Here is a 16,597-nt window from a genome sequence, read left to right on the forward strand (position 1 = left end):
GTGGTCTCCAAAGTGCGGTTCAGGGACCTCTAAAGGTCACTACTGAGGCTGAGACGGTCCAACGTAACTATTATATTTTAATATTTCATTTGGAGATGTAGCTATTTTTTATTATAAATTATAAGTTATAATAGAGAAATGAAAATAATATTCAGTTTGATATCTTGTCATTGTCCATACAGTGTCACAACAAATAATTATCATATATATTTTCTTCATAACACAAAGTAAAATAAAAAAAATAACACTTCCTTAGCTGTTACACTGCTGTAAATCAGGTATCAAGGATGATGGGTCTTTTTTTGTACTGTACATGACTTTATATTATACTTTTAGCTTAGATTTATTGCTATTGTTGCAAAGAATAAATAATTCAAATGCCAAACTTACAAAAAAAATTACAAAGGCAACTTATAAAGGCCTTAACTGTTGTCAAAGATATTAATATTAAATAAAAAGCATACTTTTTTCATACAATGCAAAGAGTGCAGTGTTTTATAGACAATAAAACAAACCTCGTCCACATTATTCAATAATACTTTGATTTGTATATTTTCCTACTACAGTCAGTATCCACCTAGCAACTCAAGCAGTATATATTATTGTTGCATATTGACCGGGTTTTTCTATCATTCCCCGTGTGTTAACTCTTAATACCACATGCATATATTCTCATTAGACTCAGCAAGGGTCTTAGCATAAGCTTAATGAACTTTCACGTACAACTCAAAAATGTTCCAACAGGTGACACTTATATTGTCAACAATATGTTCACATAGAACTTAGATGTAACACACAGACTGCAGAAAGTTTGCTAAGGGCTCAGTGGAAGCCTCATCATCATGGAAAATCAATCAAGTGGGTGTGTTGATGTATTCTGTATTTAATCGCCACTTTAGTGGCATGATTAAAGCTTTCGCACACTATCTGTTGCTCTGTGGTGGGATGTGGTGTTTTCTGAAAGGCGCTGTGGCTGAGAGAATGAGGGAGAAGCAAGGCAGGTCCTTTGATGAACAACATGTAAACGCTCTTCTACGCTGCATTGACAAGATATCAATCATTGTCAGCAGCAACATCAAGAAAATGAACACTGGAAAACAGAAAGTTCTTTAATTAATTAAATAATGACACATATATCCTGATTCTGTTACAGTTACTGTTTTCTCCTGTCCTTCTTCACAAGGAGATCAGAAGTTATGGTCTGCTATCAAACAGCAGCCATGCAGGTGTTATGGGCTTCAGAATCTTGATGATGGACAATTCTGCAGAACAGGTGATTGCAGGTTGACAGAAATGTTATGGCTGCAGTCACTCAAATAATACTTTGATCTATTTGGAGGAAACATCTTTACAGTCTAACCTGACCTAGTAGGAAAAAAAATCAGTATTTTAAAAAATATAATTTAGCTAACTATGTATTCCCTATAAGACCATAAAGTTGCTGTTAGTAATGCACGACCATTCTGGGCATTAATGCATTATGTTAAACTTTATAATGTTAAACCACAAGATGGAGCCAAAGAACACGTCCCATAAAATTAACTGCTCGGTCCGACATCTTCATTAACCTCCTGTTTTGGAACCATGTTTAAAAATCACTGCTTTTGGCCTCATCTGCTGTGTCTCCAAAATGCCATACATCCATCGCAATGCAACATTGTGATCTACACAAACAGACACACATAATGGAAAAAGGCAGTTTATTGCAACTCAAAACAAAGAAAATCAACCCAACATGTATGTGTAAAAAGACCACACTGCTGTATTGGATCAAATGAGACATATGAACATATGCAGTAGCTTAAGATTTGACAGAATCAATAAATAGCTTCTCAGTGCTACGTTACTGTAAGGACAGTCTGTAAAAACCCATCATCTTCTTTTTATGGATAATCAGTATCTCTTAAAATGATCATCACATCTCTCTTTGCAAGTGGCTGCATCCAAAGAGCTGCAAGTGCTGTTTTGGTTACATTTTGACAAGAAAATTGAATAAAACAGGCCAAAGGCGCACAAACACACAGACGATGTCATGGGAAGAATACTGATATTCAAATATGGAGCAAGATGGGAATAGAATTTAGGGAAATAAATGGATGCTTTGGAAAACATCTGACAGGAGTTTGCAGAGGAATTGCATGATTGTGGATGACGGGATTGACAGATAGTACAAAGTGGTTGTGGGAGAGTGGGAGATAAGAGTCAAGCAGATAAGGCGAGGAGAAGAGAAAGAACCAAGAGAGATGGACCCTTTCATCTTCATGATGACTTCACTCTCTTGTGTACAAAAAAACAGAGATGGTGTCATAATGTTGTATTTTCATAGAACTGTAGATGGTCTTGATGGATCGTGGGAGCAGGGTTTTGGTTTGGTCAACGCAGCATCACCAGGCACAAGGGCTGGGGGTTAAATCTCTGTTGTTGTTGTTGTTGTTGTTGTTGGTCTGGAGCTCCTAGCTGGGAGTGAGCGCGGGGCTGGGTTCAGCGCTGATGTTGACCAAACACTCGCTGGACTTGAGACTGGCCAGGGACTTGGAGCTTGGTAAAGAGGCCAGAGAGCCACACAGACCTAGCATGGAAGGAGTGTTGTCTTTTCCTAATGGGACGAAACAGAGAAAAAGCACAATGAAATCTTCTAAGCTTCTAATCATGCATAGTTCCAGCTGCCCACATGAAACACCATAAACTATATGCATCAAGCTTTTCTTTGTGTGAGTATGTATGTACGTACATGTGCATGGGTGGCTGCCTCTGAAAGGCTTTATCCAGTAGTGGAAAGAGCACACATATATTCGATTCCTATTCTTATTGTTACTTTTTAGTACATTTTAAATAAGATACATTTTACTTCTATACAGGAGTCTAAAGTAAAATGTATCTTATTTAAAATGTACTCAGGAACAGTTAGGTAGTTATAATAATAATAATAATAATACTATTGCATAAAATGGCTTGACTTCTGCAAAAGTAAAAGTGAAATATAAATTGTATATTAATATTTTGTGATGAATGTAACAGAAGTGTAAAGGATTTTTTACCAGCTGAAGTCCAGGCAGTATCTCCATTCTGTCTCCCATCAGTCTTCTGGGAGTCAGAGTTCAGGCTGACCTCAGCAGAAAGCTGCTCCAAACTGTGGAAACTCCTCCTGGGTGGACAAAAATATCATCATGGCATAAATACCTGAAGCAAAGTACATTAACTGCATCTATAAGCCTATTCATGCTATGTGTGTTATTCACCAATGGAGATCGTATATTTAGGTTGGTTTGATGTAAAGTAAAATAATCATGCTGTTCATGTCAGTTTACCTGCGGAAAAGCTTGACATCACCCTGATTGTTTGTGATGGTGGACCACTGGTTGACCATCGGGATGGAAAGATCTTTAGCCAGATGGGAGGAATCACAGGGCATGAGGGCAGAGCTGGATGAAGCACAGAGTACAAATCATTCAATTCGGAAGTGATACTTTTAATCTTAGCAAACAAATATGTAGCTAAATATAAAAAACTACCTATCTCTTGTGAATTTAATTGAGATACTTTTGTGTCTGCATGAATTTGAAAGTGTATACTCCCTGATGCCCAATACCACAACCAAATCCCCAAATTTCAAAATATAGTCTGAAAATCAACACAGTTCATAGTTCAAATACCAACCGTAAAGTGCAGAGGAAATTTAGGGATTTGGGGTGCTATTGGTTGCTATAACAACATCATGTATTGCACCTCTAGGTATGTTTTTATTGCATCTTAATGCACTTGAAACCAGAAGTGTCAGAGTGAAAAATGTATGGCCTCTTAATGAGTACTGCATTATATGCTGGCATAATCAAAAAATAAACTTTTATGAAGGAAAATAAACAGTTAGATAAACAGGTTTATAGACCAATCATTTATTTTCTACTGAGAAGTTTTCTCCAACAAAATAACAACTGTTGTCAGGGTCATTTAAAACTCCTCCTCTAACCCCTGCTAAATTTGCACATATTTTGTAGTGCTAGAAAAAGCTAATGTGTGTTTGTCAGAGAGGGAACAAATTAATAAATTTAATTCAGACAGGATCGTGAGTGATGAGGTCTGAAGCTCGCGGTTAGCTTTTTTAATCAGGTGAATGTAATCCAAAGTTTGTGTGTGTGTGTTCTTGTGTTTTCTCACAGTTGTGCCTGCAGCTCCAGCACAATGGCCTCCAGCTCCTTCTTCTCCTGCTGGCTCTGGACCGTCAGCTCCTCCACCTTGGCTCTCAGACATTTGTTCTCCGCCTCCACATTCTTCAGCTGTGACTCCCGCAGGCGCACCAGCTCCTCCAGGTAACCCTGCAACATGAAAGTGAGGACACAGGGATTGTGTGTGTAGAAGCCTATAGTGAGCACCAAGCATTTATACAGAATTAACTTGGTTTTAGCAGTTGTTGTGAGTCACCTTCTGGGCATAGACTATCTTAAACCTCTGCTCCATCTTGCGACACTTGTTGCTCCAGCTCTCCTCGTCGGTCACCAGAGGGATGTAGGGATGCTCTGGGACACTCTCCTCGCTGTTACTGCTGTCCACGCTGCAACGGTCCTCCTCATCACTCAGGTAGTCATAGCTACACAGCAGAGAGGCAACAGTGTTTCAGCTTTGTACATGCACAAAAACGTGATGCTAAAATCTGAGTGACAGGATCAGCGGGGTCAGTCTCACCTCTGAGTGAACTTCAGGTATGGTGTGTAGTCAATCACAGCTGGGGATTTCCCATCCAGAGTCTCCCCCTTCAAGCAAAAACTGCACAGAAACAGAGATGAAATAAATCACTTTCTTTTTAGGACGATAGGTAACTCTGAAGGGTGTGCACATTATCACTAAATATCAATGTAATGAAATGTAGTGTGGAAGCCACATATGCAAACAACATTGGCTATATATGTATACAGTGCATACACTATACTTCTGTATATATGAGGTAATATGTTTAAACATCTCTTTTAAATGGCCAGTTTTACACACTATGTCTGGCAGATGCACTTTCACTTACATAATTGATACAGAAATACATGAGAAAGTCCATATATATATATATATCTTATAACCGTGTATTTTCATGAATACATACTCTCTAATAATCCCTTAACAAAATATACTGTTATTACAAAAATAATAAAAATAGGATTCAAATATATAATAATTTCAATCTAATCTATTGGAAGATCTAAAATACAATATGCTATACTCAAAGTCATCTTACAACTTGAAGGCTCTTTAATTAACATGGGGCCTAAAAACAATATAACAGGCCAGAAACGCTTACAATATCCTAGCTTAGGATACTTTAAAAAGTTTACAAATATAAACCACATAATTGTGATGATGTAAAAACAAAAAAGCCCTGGTGTATGTACTTATACATATATTGAAATCCTCTGCATTTAATGCAGTGCATGTCTTCACCTGAAGTCAATGGCACTCAGTCCAATCAGCATGCCAGTCAAGACTGTGGCCTCCTCTCTCAGCATAATGGCTCCATCATCATAGAACCTCCTGTCAGGTGAAGTAGTGGTTATCATCAGATATAATGCTGATACAACATTTATAATACTGATAAAGCAGTGATTCAGTCAATTAATGATTGATTTTAAAGTATGTTTAATATTGTAAACATCTGCAAAGAATAGAAAAACTGAGTGATTAGGATGAGCAGACGTGGCCAACATGAAGGCAGAGCATCCCTTCAGCAGTGGTCACTTAGAAGAGAGAATGTGGCAAAAATTAACTAAATCAAAAATGTGTCATTGTGCCTTTAAGTCATCAGTCTGACCTGGTTGTTCTTGTGTCCCTCAGAGCAGTAGACACATATTCAGACAGACGTTTCTCCATCAACGCCACCCGAATCCAGGCACGCCCCTGTAGGACAACGCAGAAGTGAGTAGGAACAGAGGGCCTTCTTTGCAGATCTCTCTAGCAACAACCCACACACATACACACTCAGTCGTGCACACACTTCCGCATACAAATACCCTTGCCTTGGCTCTTGATGTGCTGATGTTCTCTATGTTTTCGATGCTGGCAATGCAGTTGTTCTGCACCTTGCTGCATGCCAGCCGGATATATTCCCAGAAACTGCGTTGTCCATCTGAACTGAACCAGCTTCCTGAACCTGATCCAATATCAAAACACAGCAGATAATCATTCCTGCTCTGACACGCTGTAGCCATGCAACCACAGCAACATTATAACTCACTGTATAATCATAAAGTTTTTGCCCTTTTGATAATAATGTAATTTTATTTCCATGGTTAATGTCTACAGTATAATCTATGCATTTGATTTTCATTCCAGTTTTATATTTAATCTTAATCTCTCTAAATTTTCACTGTCTCACATTCAAAGTCATAACTAACTAATTTGTCTTTTCCTGTGCTATATGTTACCTGCAGTGTTACCTTTGAAGCGGTGGCTGAGGATGTGCTCTAAAATGGCGGCAAAGTTAATAAACTCCTCTGATGAGTCATCGATGGGCTCTGCTGTGTACTTTTCTAGGAGAGTCTTTACAGAGAATCTGAAATAGAAGCACATAGAGGAAGAGGCATTAGAAAAACACAAGTACAACTACTTCACATATGTGCAGGATTTGAATTTTCAGTTGGTTGTGTGCCGCACAAGCCGATGAAATGCAGCCGTGTACTGTACCAGGGTCAGACAAATGTACTACTGTATTTGAACCCTGCAACAATAGCAGGCAGGAGTTTTTTTTTTTTTTTTTTTTCCTTTTTTTGGGAACCACGCCATCTTCTCATACTGAGGTCACCCCAATTGTCTTGTGTACTGCACAATATACCCCTTCAGTGCTTTGGCAATGTTATCTTGAAAACAATACAATTAATCCCCTGTCTTTTCAGGCTTTGTGCATGCTGTGGTTCCAGGTCCCTTTTGGTCCGGCCAGCATCAAAGAATGATCAAATAATTCCCTCCCCCTCATCTATACATGGTGGTCTGATCTATTTAGGGCAGCCGCTGTCGAAGCTTTAGTTTGTCTTTTGACCTCACACGCACACCCTGCTGCACTACAGGGAGCTATGCAGCTTGCATGTTAGGAGCCGGCATCCAGGCACGGGCTCGGGCTGACTGCCTCTGCTTCGATGGGTAACACTAGCATCACCGAGGGCAAGACAGCCCTGGCAGTGGGAAGCACCTCCATAGCCAGGGGAAAGACTACCGTCTCTTTGGGCAACTCCTCCATCTTCAGGGGAGTGACCACCACCTCCATGGGAGACTCCACTATTCAAAGGCAAAAGACGACTGTGGCTCTGGGACGGGCAAGCTTCACCCGGGGAACCACAACCACTTCCTTCCGCAAAGCCTTAATGTCCAAGCGCAGGAACACCTAGATGGAAGGGACCGCTGAAGCCAGGAATAAGACACCCAAACAGTCCAAAAAAGACTCTAAAAATGAGTGGAAAACCACATTCTCGTCAAGCAAGACCTCCTTCACCAAAGGCAGGGTTTCGATCCTGAGGACTAAGTACGCCATCTCCTGGGGTAAATCTTCGATCTCCTGGAGCCGAACCACTGTAACTTTGGGAAACACCAACATAGCGGTGGGCAAAACTTCTGTTACACGAGGGGAGACCACAAGCGCTCTCACCACTGTGACCTTCACCCATGGGACCAAGTCTGTGTCTTTGGTCAAAACCACCCTCATCAGGGGCAAAGAAACACACAGCAACGTCTACTGGGATTTTCACACGATTCCAGCACACACTTAAAAACCCAAGGATATTTCTATCTGGTCAGTTTTAGCAGGTCAGTAGTATTAAGAGTGTCAATAAAAAAAGGAGCTGCTATGTTTGTGATTAATGTGGCATGATATCATCTCTTTGCACAAGGTACAAAAGTGGATTCCCAAGTAAGAATGCGATAAGTGAGTTGCAGATCTAATGAGTTTGCAATCAAGAGCGAGATTTTCCAAAGCCATGCTGAGCGTGTTATTCAAATGTGACAGTGATGACATGATGGTTTACCGCGTGTCTACTTGGCCGGGAGGGAAAGTGTGAAACAGCCATGTGGGATGTATGTGGAGACAAAAGAGAGTGTGTGTTTTTCCATTAGCACTATTCTCCTGTATATTGTACATGTCATCAACATGTCTACATGTTTGGTATAAATGTGATATATTTGTGCATTCTGATAAGATTCGTTTATATTCTGATGTCTGCCTGCATTTCCATAACTATGCTGCCAAATGTCCACCAGGAAACTCAAATTGGACTAGAAAGCTGTTGATGTAACAATGCTTATAAAAGTAACATGTCTAAACACTGCTTGGCTCGATTGTTTTGTAAAAAGATCAGAGTTTTTGTCAGATGTTCTACGATCTGAATGACATTAAAATGGTAGAAATTGAATATTCAAATGCATGACGACCTGCCAACAGTTCAGCAAGGACACAAATGGGTAATAAACACCAACTGAAGGAACCACACCCATATGTCAAATGGAGGGACAACACAAACACGAGAGAGGTGCAATCAAAGCCTCAACTTCATGTGAAGAACATGAACTTATTCATCCTTTCTCTTATCAAATCTGATACTGTGCGACTCATTTCACATATGGTGTATACAGTCGTGCACAGAGGCTATGTCTTACAATCAGAGGCTATAGGGAACAATGGCTCAGAAGAAAGTGATGTCACCGCAGATTGCTCCCCTTTGCAACAATGTGTCCTTCAACCGTCCGGTGTCGTCGTGGAGTTGGGACAATCGCTCCACTGTCCCAGTCCACCCAGATAGGCTGTGGCCACCTACGGCTGCCTCTGTCCATTCAGAGGGACACATGGGTGGTATGTGGCCTTCCAGAGCCCACGTCGATCAACTCAACGAAGGCATTATGCGACACGGGGGTCGCACTATCCACGCTTAGCATTCTGGTCCGCTCTGGATTGTAGCTGATGTTACTATTACCGCCGAGGGGCAGAGCAGGGCGTGCTGCATGAGTGTGCGATGCTTTGTGTCGAGTGAGCCCCGAACCCTGTCGTCGAATCTGGGTCAGGAAGACGAGATTCTCCTCAATGGGCAACACCAGCTTCACCGAGGGGAAGACGGCCTTAACCCTGGGCAACACCAGCATAAAGAGGGGAAAGACCAAGCTTGCCATGGGGAGCTCCTCCATCACCAGAGGCAGGAGCACGACATCTCTGGGCTCCTCCACCATTACCAGTGGAAAGACCAAGATCTCCCTGGGCAGCGCCTCCTTCAGCAGGGGCTCCACCACCACCTCTTTTCGGAAGGCCCTCTTCCCCAAACGCAAGACGCTCTAGATGAGAGGGGACCTCATCGTGGGGTGGGGGGACTGGCACAAAATGTCACAAGAAAACAGCACCACTACAGAGAACATAGGGACACTACAGCATCTGCACAGGGTCTATTCCAACTGAGAGCGAAAACTGGATTAAATTTACTTTGGGACCTTTGACTTGTTTTGGTCATGCCGGATTCATCAAGGAAACAGGTCAGTGGCGTCTCAGTTTTATCTCATAATGTTATCTGCACAGACCAAGTAGATCAGTCAGGTTTCAAGCTAAAATGGAGCTCCAGGATGTTATGTATGGTTCCTGCAAGTATGTGCCCACCATGACCCACAAACTCTGCTATACCAAAGAAATCCACTTGGCAGGTGATGCCAGTTTTGCTTGTAAGCGCTGGGACAGAGAACCACAGTTATTGTCACATTTAACCTTAAGTCTAAAGGAGTCCCATCAAAAAAATAATTTCTGTCAAGTATGATTTTGTAGAGAATTGTTCGGTCTGTCTGAAATGTAGGATAAAAAGTGGGTAGTGAAACATATGGTCAATACTAGTCAAACAACCCCTCTTTGTGATGACTTCCAATGATAGAAAAAAAATGTATGAAATCAAGCAGTTCCTCATTATGCAAAGTGCCAAGCCTTTGGAAAACCACCAAGTGCCCCCAGTGGTTCCCAGGGCTCAGTATGGGAACCACTGATTTATGGCTAATCTACCTGTTTGTCGATGGGATAGCACTTAAAATCATAACAATAGAAAGTTGACTGTTGCAAAAGGCCTCTCTGACCAGATAAAGTGGCAGTGTTAACTCAGAAGGAACATTACAGCAGATTATTGAAATTAAGTCCTTTGATCTGAAGGGGAATCGCTGGCGTGTCTCAAATGCAAATGGATGGAGTGGAATAGCAACATGCTCTTGGTACGATTTGACACTGAAAAACAACTGCAGGGCCTTCTGACAAGCTTCTTTTGTGCCCCCTCTCACTCAGCCTGGATCGCTGCCAAGCCCACTCTCAGCCCTCTTTTAAATGCCCTCTTGTTCTCCTTTCTCACCCCTCTACTGTACTTACACAAGCGTGTTTGATCCGCAGAACGATCTAGGGTAACCAAAACTACATTTATCAGCAGTGACACCTAACCTAACTACACAAAGCTTCACGTTTACGCTCAGCTTTTCTTTTTTCCCCCTAAACATTTCCCTGACTCCTTTCTCTTTCTTCCTCTGTCTGTCTCTCTCTCTTTAGTCTAGGCATAACCAGCAGGATCAGATGACACAGGCGGACTCCTCACTGGTCTCAGCATTGTGTAACACCAACAAGTGCTGTGTTTACCGTCCTGGGCTGTCGGGGGAGACGTCCTGGCCTGTACTGGATCAGCACAAACAGCCAAGAGAAAGAATGCAGTGTGCTTTTATGAATATTAAGATTAGAATGATAATTTGGGCTTAATTAGACAAAAAAAATGTAAAATTGTGACTGCAGCAGGGGCCGTCTCTCTTTCTCTCTCACCAGCCCCCTCTGTGAATTAGAGTCTAGGCAAAGTGTTTCATGGTCAGAGGAGGTGTAGAAGGATCAGTGTGCAAGATGGACAGTAAGGGTGTTGGGCTGAGAAGCGCTTAGAGTGTAAATCAGATGTTTGAAACTGACAGGGGGGTTAAATGAAGAATATAGCGTGTCACAGAGAAATTGGTAATGAGAGAGAAGACTGAGCCGCAGGTGACAGATGCCCAAAAGTTTAGTAACTTCACATACTTGATGGTACGGCAGTTTTGGAAATCAGAGAAAATGCATAAAAAGGCTGCACAGAAACCAAACTAGAAAACAATGTTATTCCAGATATTATTTCTTAATAAAACTGGCAGCCCGTACTATTGTTCAGAATTTTAAAAAGCACAAAGAGCCTCCCACTTGCAGAATCATGTCTATGAGACATGAATGTGTTGTTGTGTTTACTACAGCACAGAACATTTTATTCTCTACTCTCGAGCCACGCCCCGGAAGGGCTCAAACCTCAGCCAAGATGCACCACATCACCGCCCTTACTCCTTTCACTCCCTGTTCCTTTTGGTTACAGGAAGCAGCTGAAGGGATAACACCTTACATCAGACCTGTCAAGTCTCACTCATCTTATCTATGTTTTCTTAGGTCCACCGTGTCCACAGCAACACTGTTCCTCCAGTCACGGACGACGGCATGAGCGCCCTCTTTAGCCAGACTAAAGCAACAAAACAGTGAACATTACAGTACAGCATGTGTCCCGTAAACAAAATGCCTTGTGATCTTCGCCATTTGATCCAATTAAGCTCAGATAAACAAAGTTAAACTGGAGTTGCATGAAAATTCCCACTGACTGCAGCAAGCCTCAGCTCTGCCTTGTTAAGATAAAAACCTGTTACTAGTGGTAACAGCACAGTAGATGATGGTGGGCGTGATAAATATCACCATGTCTCCTGAAAGCCATTAAGATAAAGTTCCTGCAGATACATTGCAGCTAAAATAATTATTATTATTATTGTTATTACCCTCAGTCTGAAGAGATGGCGGGAAGAGAACTTTTAATTTGGATAAAAATCACAAGTATTCTTCTTAGCCACATTTTGAAGTTGAAACTTTTTAACCTGACCGCGGTGGTCTCTTCTGTTATTTTTACTTGCCATTATTATTCTTAATTTCAATTCTTGGTCTCAGTTTATCATGAGACAACATTATTGTAATGCCTTTGAGTTCCCTGTTGTGGTGCAAAATGTTTGATCAGGTTTTCCTTTATAATACACAAAATGTCTATTGCTGTATATATATATGTGTGTTTCTAATTAAAATGGGTTCATTAGGTCAAGTATGACACTGTAAACAAGGCACTGAAACACTGAGCAGACATCAGACAAGTTTCTGTGCCTGGTACTGGTGACCCATATGATGCCACATCACGTAAATAGACACCGTTTATGGAACAAGTGAACCTGAACAGAAACAGCCCCCTTCTCTGAAGTCCCACAGAAAGACATAACTTCATCAACTGAATTGTTGGGAACTGAAAATAATCTCTGTGTGTGTTGACTGTATTTTAAATGTGTATGATGTGACAGTGCGGGAGAGGAGGTCAGACTTTATGTTACACACATCTATTAGGGGAAAATAAAAGCTTGGCCTGGTGTACTAATCTAGCACTAATGTCAGCTAAGCTACTGTATCCAGGCAGCTGTTCAAGCTGTGCAAGTAGCTGTGTCTCAGCAGCACATCAGAGCCTGGATCCTGCACCAACATGACGCCCAGCCTGCTTTAATGCACCGCCAGGCGCCCACTGCTGATTCAGGATCTCTCTCCAATGAGACTGTACGAACACACAACAACCTTTGACTACTTGAATCAACTGACCAGAATGGCATCAAGAAGAAAAACATAACAAGGTCAGAAACATCATTAATGAGGAGATGCAGATCTGACAGCGACACAGACACGCCTGGAAGAAGTTGCCCTCCAAGTGAACCTAATCAGTGTCATGTTGTTCATTAGAAAATGGAAGGAAACTATGTAGCAAGCATTACTGATGGAAAAGCTGTTTGAGATTTATTTCTGTCCTGTGTGTTTGTCATTAAAATGCTTAAATGATTAAATAGGTCTTAGCATGGTCAGGCCAAACTGAAAACAACAGTCTTTTTGTGCCCTCACTAATCTTTCTCTGTGTTGTAAGTCCACTGTGAGACGTTTTCTTTCTTTGCAGACATGCTCTGTGTGATGTTGTGTGTTTTGCGTCACTGTACGTGTCACTAAAATGCAGACAGGATCTTGGACAGAAAGGTACTGGAATAAAAATGCTTGATTGTGTGTTTATTTGAGAGTCTGGACATTGTCTTTTTCAGTTTTATGGTTGTAAATTAATTTAGTTTTAAACACCATGTACAATCCACTGTGAATACGGAAAAAGACAAAGCAAGGCAAAGAAAAATTAAAAGAGAAAATGTTAAGAGCGAAATGTGGATGCATGACATCACTTTGGCAGAAGGCCTGCACACTTAACATAAATAAGACAATTTATGACTATAGTCAGTTTGCAATTTAAGACCCTTAGTAATGCTATAATACATTTTACGAGAGAACTATAAGTATCAAAGTAAAGCTGTAATTATAAGTAAAATAACCTCTGGTTATATCACAGAATATAAAAATATTATAAGGCAGAATAACATCGTTATATTAAGCTAAACATTTTCTCATTTCAGCTTTTGAATATAAATACTGGTTTTATACTGGTTTTCAGAGTCTTCTATAGTACTATATTCAAGCTTTATAAAGATGTCAGCCCAGGCTCTGTTAAGATAAATATTTTTCTGAATTTCATAGAGTAGTTAATCAATTAATCAGAATGATAATCAGAACATTAACTGATAATGAAAATAATTGCTGCAGTCCCAATATCAAAGACACACATTGGAGTGTTGTATTGATATCAATTTAAGAAATGAATATGTATAACACAGAATACTATTATTAATTTAAGAGTGAAACTATAGAATTATCAATGCAAATAAAATAATGTTTGAATAAATTTCTTAATATATTGCCTGTTGAGGAACATTATTGGACTAAAACACCATGAAACAGGAAAAGGTCATAACCTTGAGAAGATAAAAAAAAACTTTACTTTATGACAGACAGATTATGTATTAATATTATATAGATAATATAGAGATTCTAAGCTTACTTAACTCTATATTAGACTTCAGGCTATTTAGATCAGGGTTTAGTTCCCAACCTGAACGGTCACAAATAGATATGAAGGTCACAAGATGATTAAAGGGATAATAAAGAAAAGCATGATTACTATTGATTTAGCTCATACTGATTTACACAACAGATGACTTAAATGTCAGTCATGTAAAAATAATTCACTGTTAATTAACATTTGAAATCCAACGGATATAATTTACAGGAGCAACAGGACATGTTATGAAAGACATCCCGTGAGGAAAGATAAGGGTCTTCTCTGCTTGTGACATAACACTGTACACGACAGTGATCTATTAGAGCCATATAAAGACTGCACAGCACAGTCCGTCAGCACTGTACAAGCTGGGGGACCCAGATGGGGAGAAGAGTCCTTGTATTGCTCCAAATGCCCTTGTCCCATTCAGGCACTCAACCTGAGTGTGATGGAGGAGGAAACCTGCTGTTTGCTGTTGTATTTTCTCTCTAACTTTATTGTAAGATTGACAATATAAGCCCACTAGTCTCATTTTTTTTATCCTTTGAAGATGCATTTATTAGTATAGAGGGGAATCAAGCAGGTGTCTCAACCTGTTAAAACATGAAAGAGACTTTCCTTTGAGAGATTTCAGAGGGTCCCTACATAAATATCATACCAAAGATATGGTGTTTGGAGGAATGTTACAACAAAGTGTATCCAGGAAAGGCAAGTTAAGGGAATATTATAGGTAAGCTCGGTTTTTTTCTTGTCCACAATGGGTGTGATGGCAGGGGTATGTGAAGGTGAAAGCGCACCTGCCTCCTCTTCAACCCTTACATTTCTAGAAATGTGTCCATTAGGTTATTCTGCATTATTACATCTATTTTGTGTTCTGCTACCATTGTTTCTCCTCAGGAAGGACCTTGTTTACTAAAATGCTCCATCGTGTTCAGCTTATGGAAATTATAACCGGAACAGCATGCAGGTACTGGCAAATTGCAGATAACAGCCTGTCGACGGTGTCGTGATGTAGCCTATACCTGCAAACCGTGATGAGGTTTTTTCGCTCCACGCCGACGCTCCGAGCAGACGCCTTTTTCGATGTCAGACCCATAGCCATTGCTGTTTGAATGCAGCCCGACTCCATCCAGCGACGGCCCCGGAGCCTCTTCGGGATCCGTGCCCAGGCCAGGACCCCTCCCTCCGCGGGCCCTGTGTCCTACAAACACTCGCTGTCCTCTGCGGGGAGCCCCGGTGCTGCTGCTGCTGCTGATGGAGGAGGAGGACAGGAAAGTGGCCACCGGCGTTAAATTAGAGATGATTAAATGTGCAAGTTCCGGCTAGAACCTTCGAAATAAAATCAAATGTACTTATTTGCGCCTCACTGTGCTGATTGTCGAATAATGGTACTTTTATTTCCACCTTTATTTCCGGTTTTAGTCAGCGTTCGTCATGCATTTGGCACCGCTGACCAGTGGAAATGACGCCTTCACGTAATTTTGGACCGTCGTACTAAATAGCTTTATATAACTTAAAAACACCATCAAATAGGCTACATACCGTTTTAAGTTGTTTCTAAATCAGCTTACATGACTTTGTTGTTGTTCTGGCATATTAAAAGATTTCCAGTTTCAGACCTGTTTAAATTTATTGGGGTCGGCTATTTTTAATGCATTCGCTGTGAACCACAAAAAGAAAAACAGCCATGCTAGTGGTATAAGTGAAGCACATTTGATGTTTTATCAATTTCTATTTCGTTTTTATGATTAATTTGTTTATTGTTACTGTCCTTGCTTTTTATTGGTACAAGGTATTGTATCATTATACAACACAAAGTTGCATAACGTAAATAGAGTTTGTAATCCCTTCATACTACACACACACAAATTAACATAGCCTTTGATTAAATGTATATGAAAATATGGTAAGAATACGACTTTTTGTCTGATATTCCACTGTTTTGTTTATGAGCAAAAGAACATTTAAAAAGATATTGTAGACCTACATGGATGCCAAATTTCATTGGTTATCTTTCTTTGTTTAAAGTGGGTACGACATTGACACATACATAGGCTAATAAAACACATGCACACAAAAACAATCAAAGTCATGGTCCACACATGGCAGACACCCAGAATCAGCGTCAGCCATATGGTTTTATACCACAAAGAAAACCAATTGCCAATGCAGATAAGAGAAGTAAATAGCTATTATTCTATCGTGCTGACTGAAATAAGTAATTATAGTTCATTTAAATGTTTTAATAACTGTCCAGGGATAACAGATGCAAATTTACCTGATGAGGTAATTCTGGCTCATTTACAGTATGTTTATTATTTATTCATTTGATCTGCTGTTGATTAATGAGCACTGTCCCTGTCAAATAAATAAATTAAGTGAAAACAATGCAGCACTCTAGTAGCCAACACCAATAGTCTGTAATGGATACCATATACTATTGCCATATTTCTGTAAGCATGGAAGGCATTTTGTGTCTTCTGCGAGAAAAGGTACATTTAGGACTGTGTTTGACGTATTATGTTTTTGTGTAAGAATAAATTAATTGGGGACAGAAGAAGTTATTTTCCTCTTCACCAGCAGGAGCCGACTAAGCAGGCTTTTTTAAATACAGTCTA

General features: G+C 40.3%; 2 protein-coding genes across 3 annotated transcripts; one reads left to right on the forward strand and one right to left on the reverse strand.

Moving 5' to 3' along the window:
- Positions 1 to 1,683: 1,683 nt before the first annotated feature.
- Positions 1,684 to 15,269, reverse strand: rundc3aa (RUN domain containing 3Aa). 2 transcript variants are annotated; one of them, XM_046035687.1, is made up of 11 exons: positions 15,002 to 15,269; positions 6,405 to 6,532; positions 5,997 to 6,130; positions 5,792 to 5,877; positions 5,425 to 5,514; positions 4,681 to 4,761; positions 4,420 to 4,585; positions 4,156 to 4,313; positions 3,309 to 3,422; positions 3,039 to 3,145; positions 1,684 to 2,596 (listed from the first exon to the last, which is right to left on the reverse strand). In XM_046035687.1, the coding sequence occupies exons 1-11, from the start codon at positions 15,106 to 15,108 to the stop codon at positions 2,454 to 2,456; spliced, it is 1,314 nt and encodes a 437-aa protein (XP_045891643.1). In that variant the 5' UTR covers positions 15,109 to 15,269; the 3' UTR covers positions 1,684 to 2,453. The 2 variants fall into 2 exon arrangements, with proteins under 2 accessions (XP_045891643.1, XP_045891650.1); XM_046035694.1 differs by having other exon boundaries at positions 6,417 to 6,532; positions 15,002 to 15,268.
- zwi (zwilling) lies at positions 8,896 to 10,605 on the forward strand. Its single transcript, XM_046035755.1, has 2 exons — positions 8,896 to 9,483; positions 10,523 to 10,605. Exon 1 carries the CDS (start codon positions 9,044 to 9,046, stop codon positions 9,290 to 9,292), a length of 249 nt encoding a protein of 82 aa, XP_045891711.1. The 5' UTR covers positions 8,896 to 9,043; the 3' UTR covers positions 9,293 to 9,483; positions 10,523 to 10,605.
- Positions 15,270 to 16,597: the final 1,328 nt, after the last annotated feature.

The sequence above is a fragment of the Micropterus dolomieu genome, linkage group LG02 (genome assembly GCF_021292245.1).
Source record: "Micropterus dolomieu isolate WLL.071019.BEF.003 ecotype Adirondacks linkage group LG02, ASM2129224v1, whole genome shotgun sequence".
In the NCBI taxonomy this organism is placed as follows: domain Eukaryota; kingdom Metazoa; phylum Chordata; class Actinopteri; order Centrarchiformes; family Centrarchidae; genus Micropterus; species Micropterus dolomieu.

Excerpts from the sequence above, each read along its gene's own strand:
- rundc3aa (XM_046035687.1), bottom strand. The coding sequence starts at position 15,108 with ATGGAGTCGGGCTGCATTCAAACAGCAATGGCTATGGGTCTGACATCG. Across the intron at positions 3,423-4,155 it reads CTGGAGCTGCAGGCACAACT|CTCTGCCCTCATGCCCTGTG; the intron begins GTGAGAAAACAC and ends TGCTTCATCCAG. Across the intron at positions 2,597-3,038 it reads TACTGCCTGGACTTCAGCTG|GAAAAGACAACACTCCTTCC; the intron begins GTAAAAAATCCT and ends TCGTCCCATTAG.
- zwi (XM_046035755.1), top strand. The coding sequence starts at position 9,044 with ATGGGCAACACCAGCTTCACCGAGGGGAAGACGGCCTTAACCCTGGGC.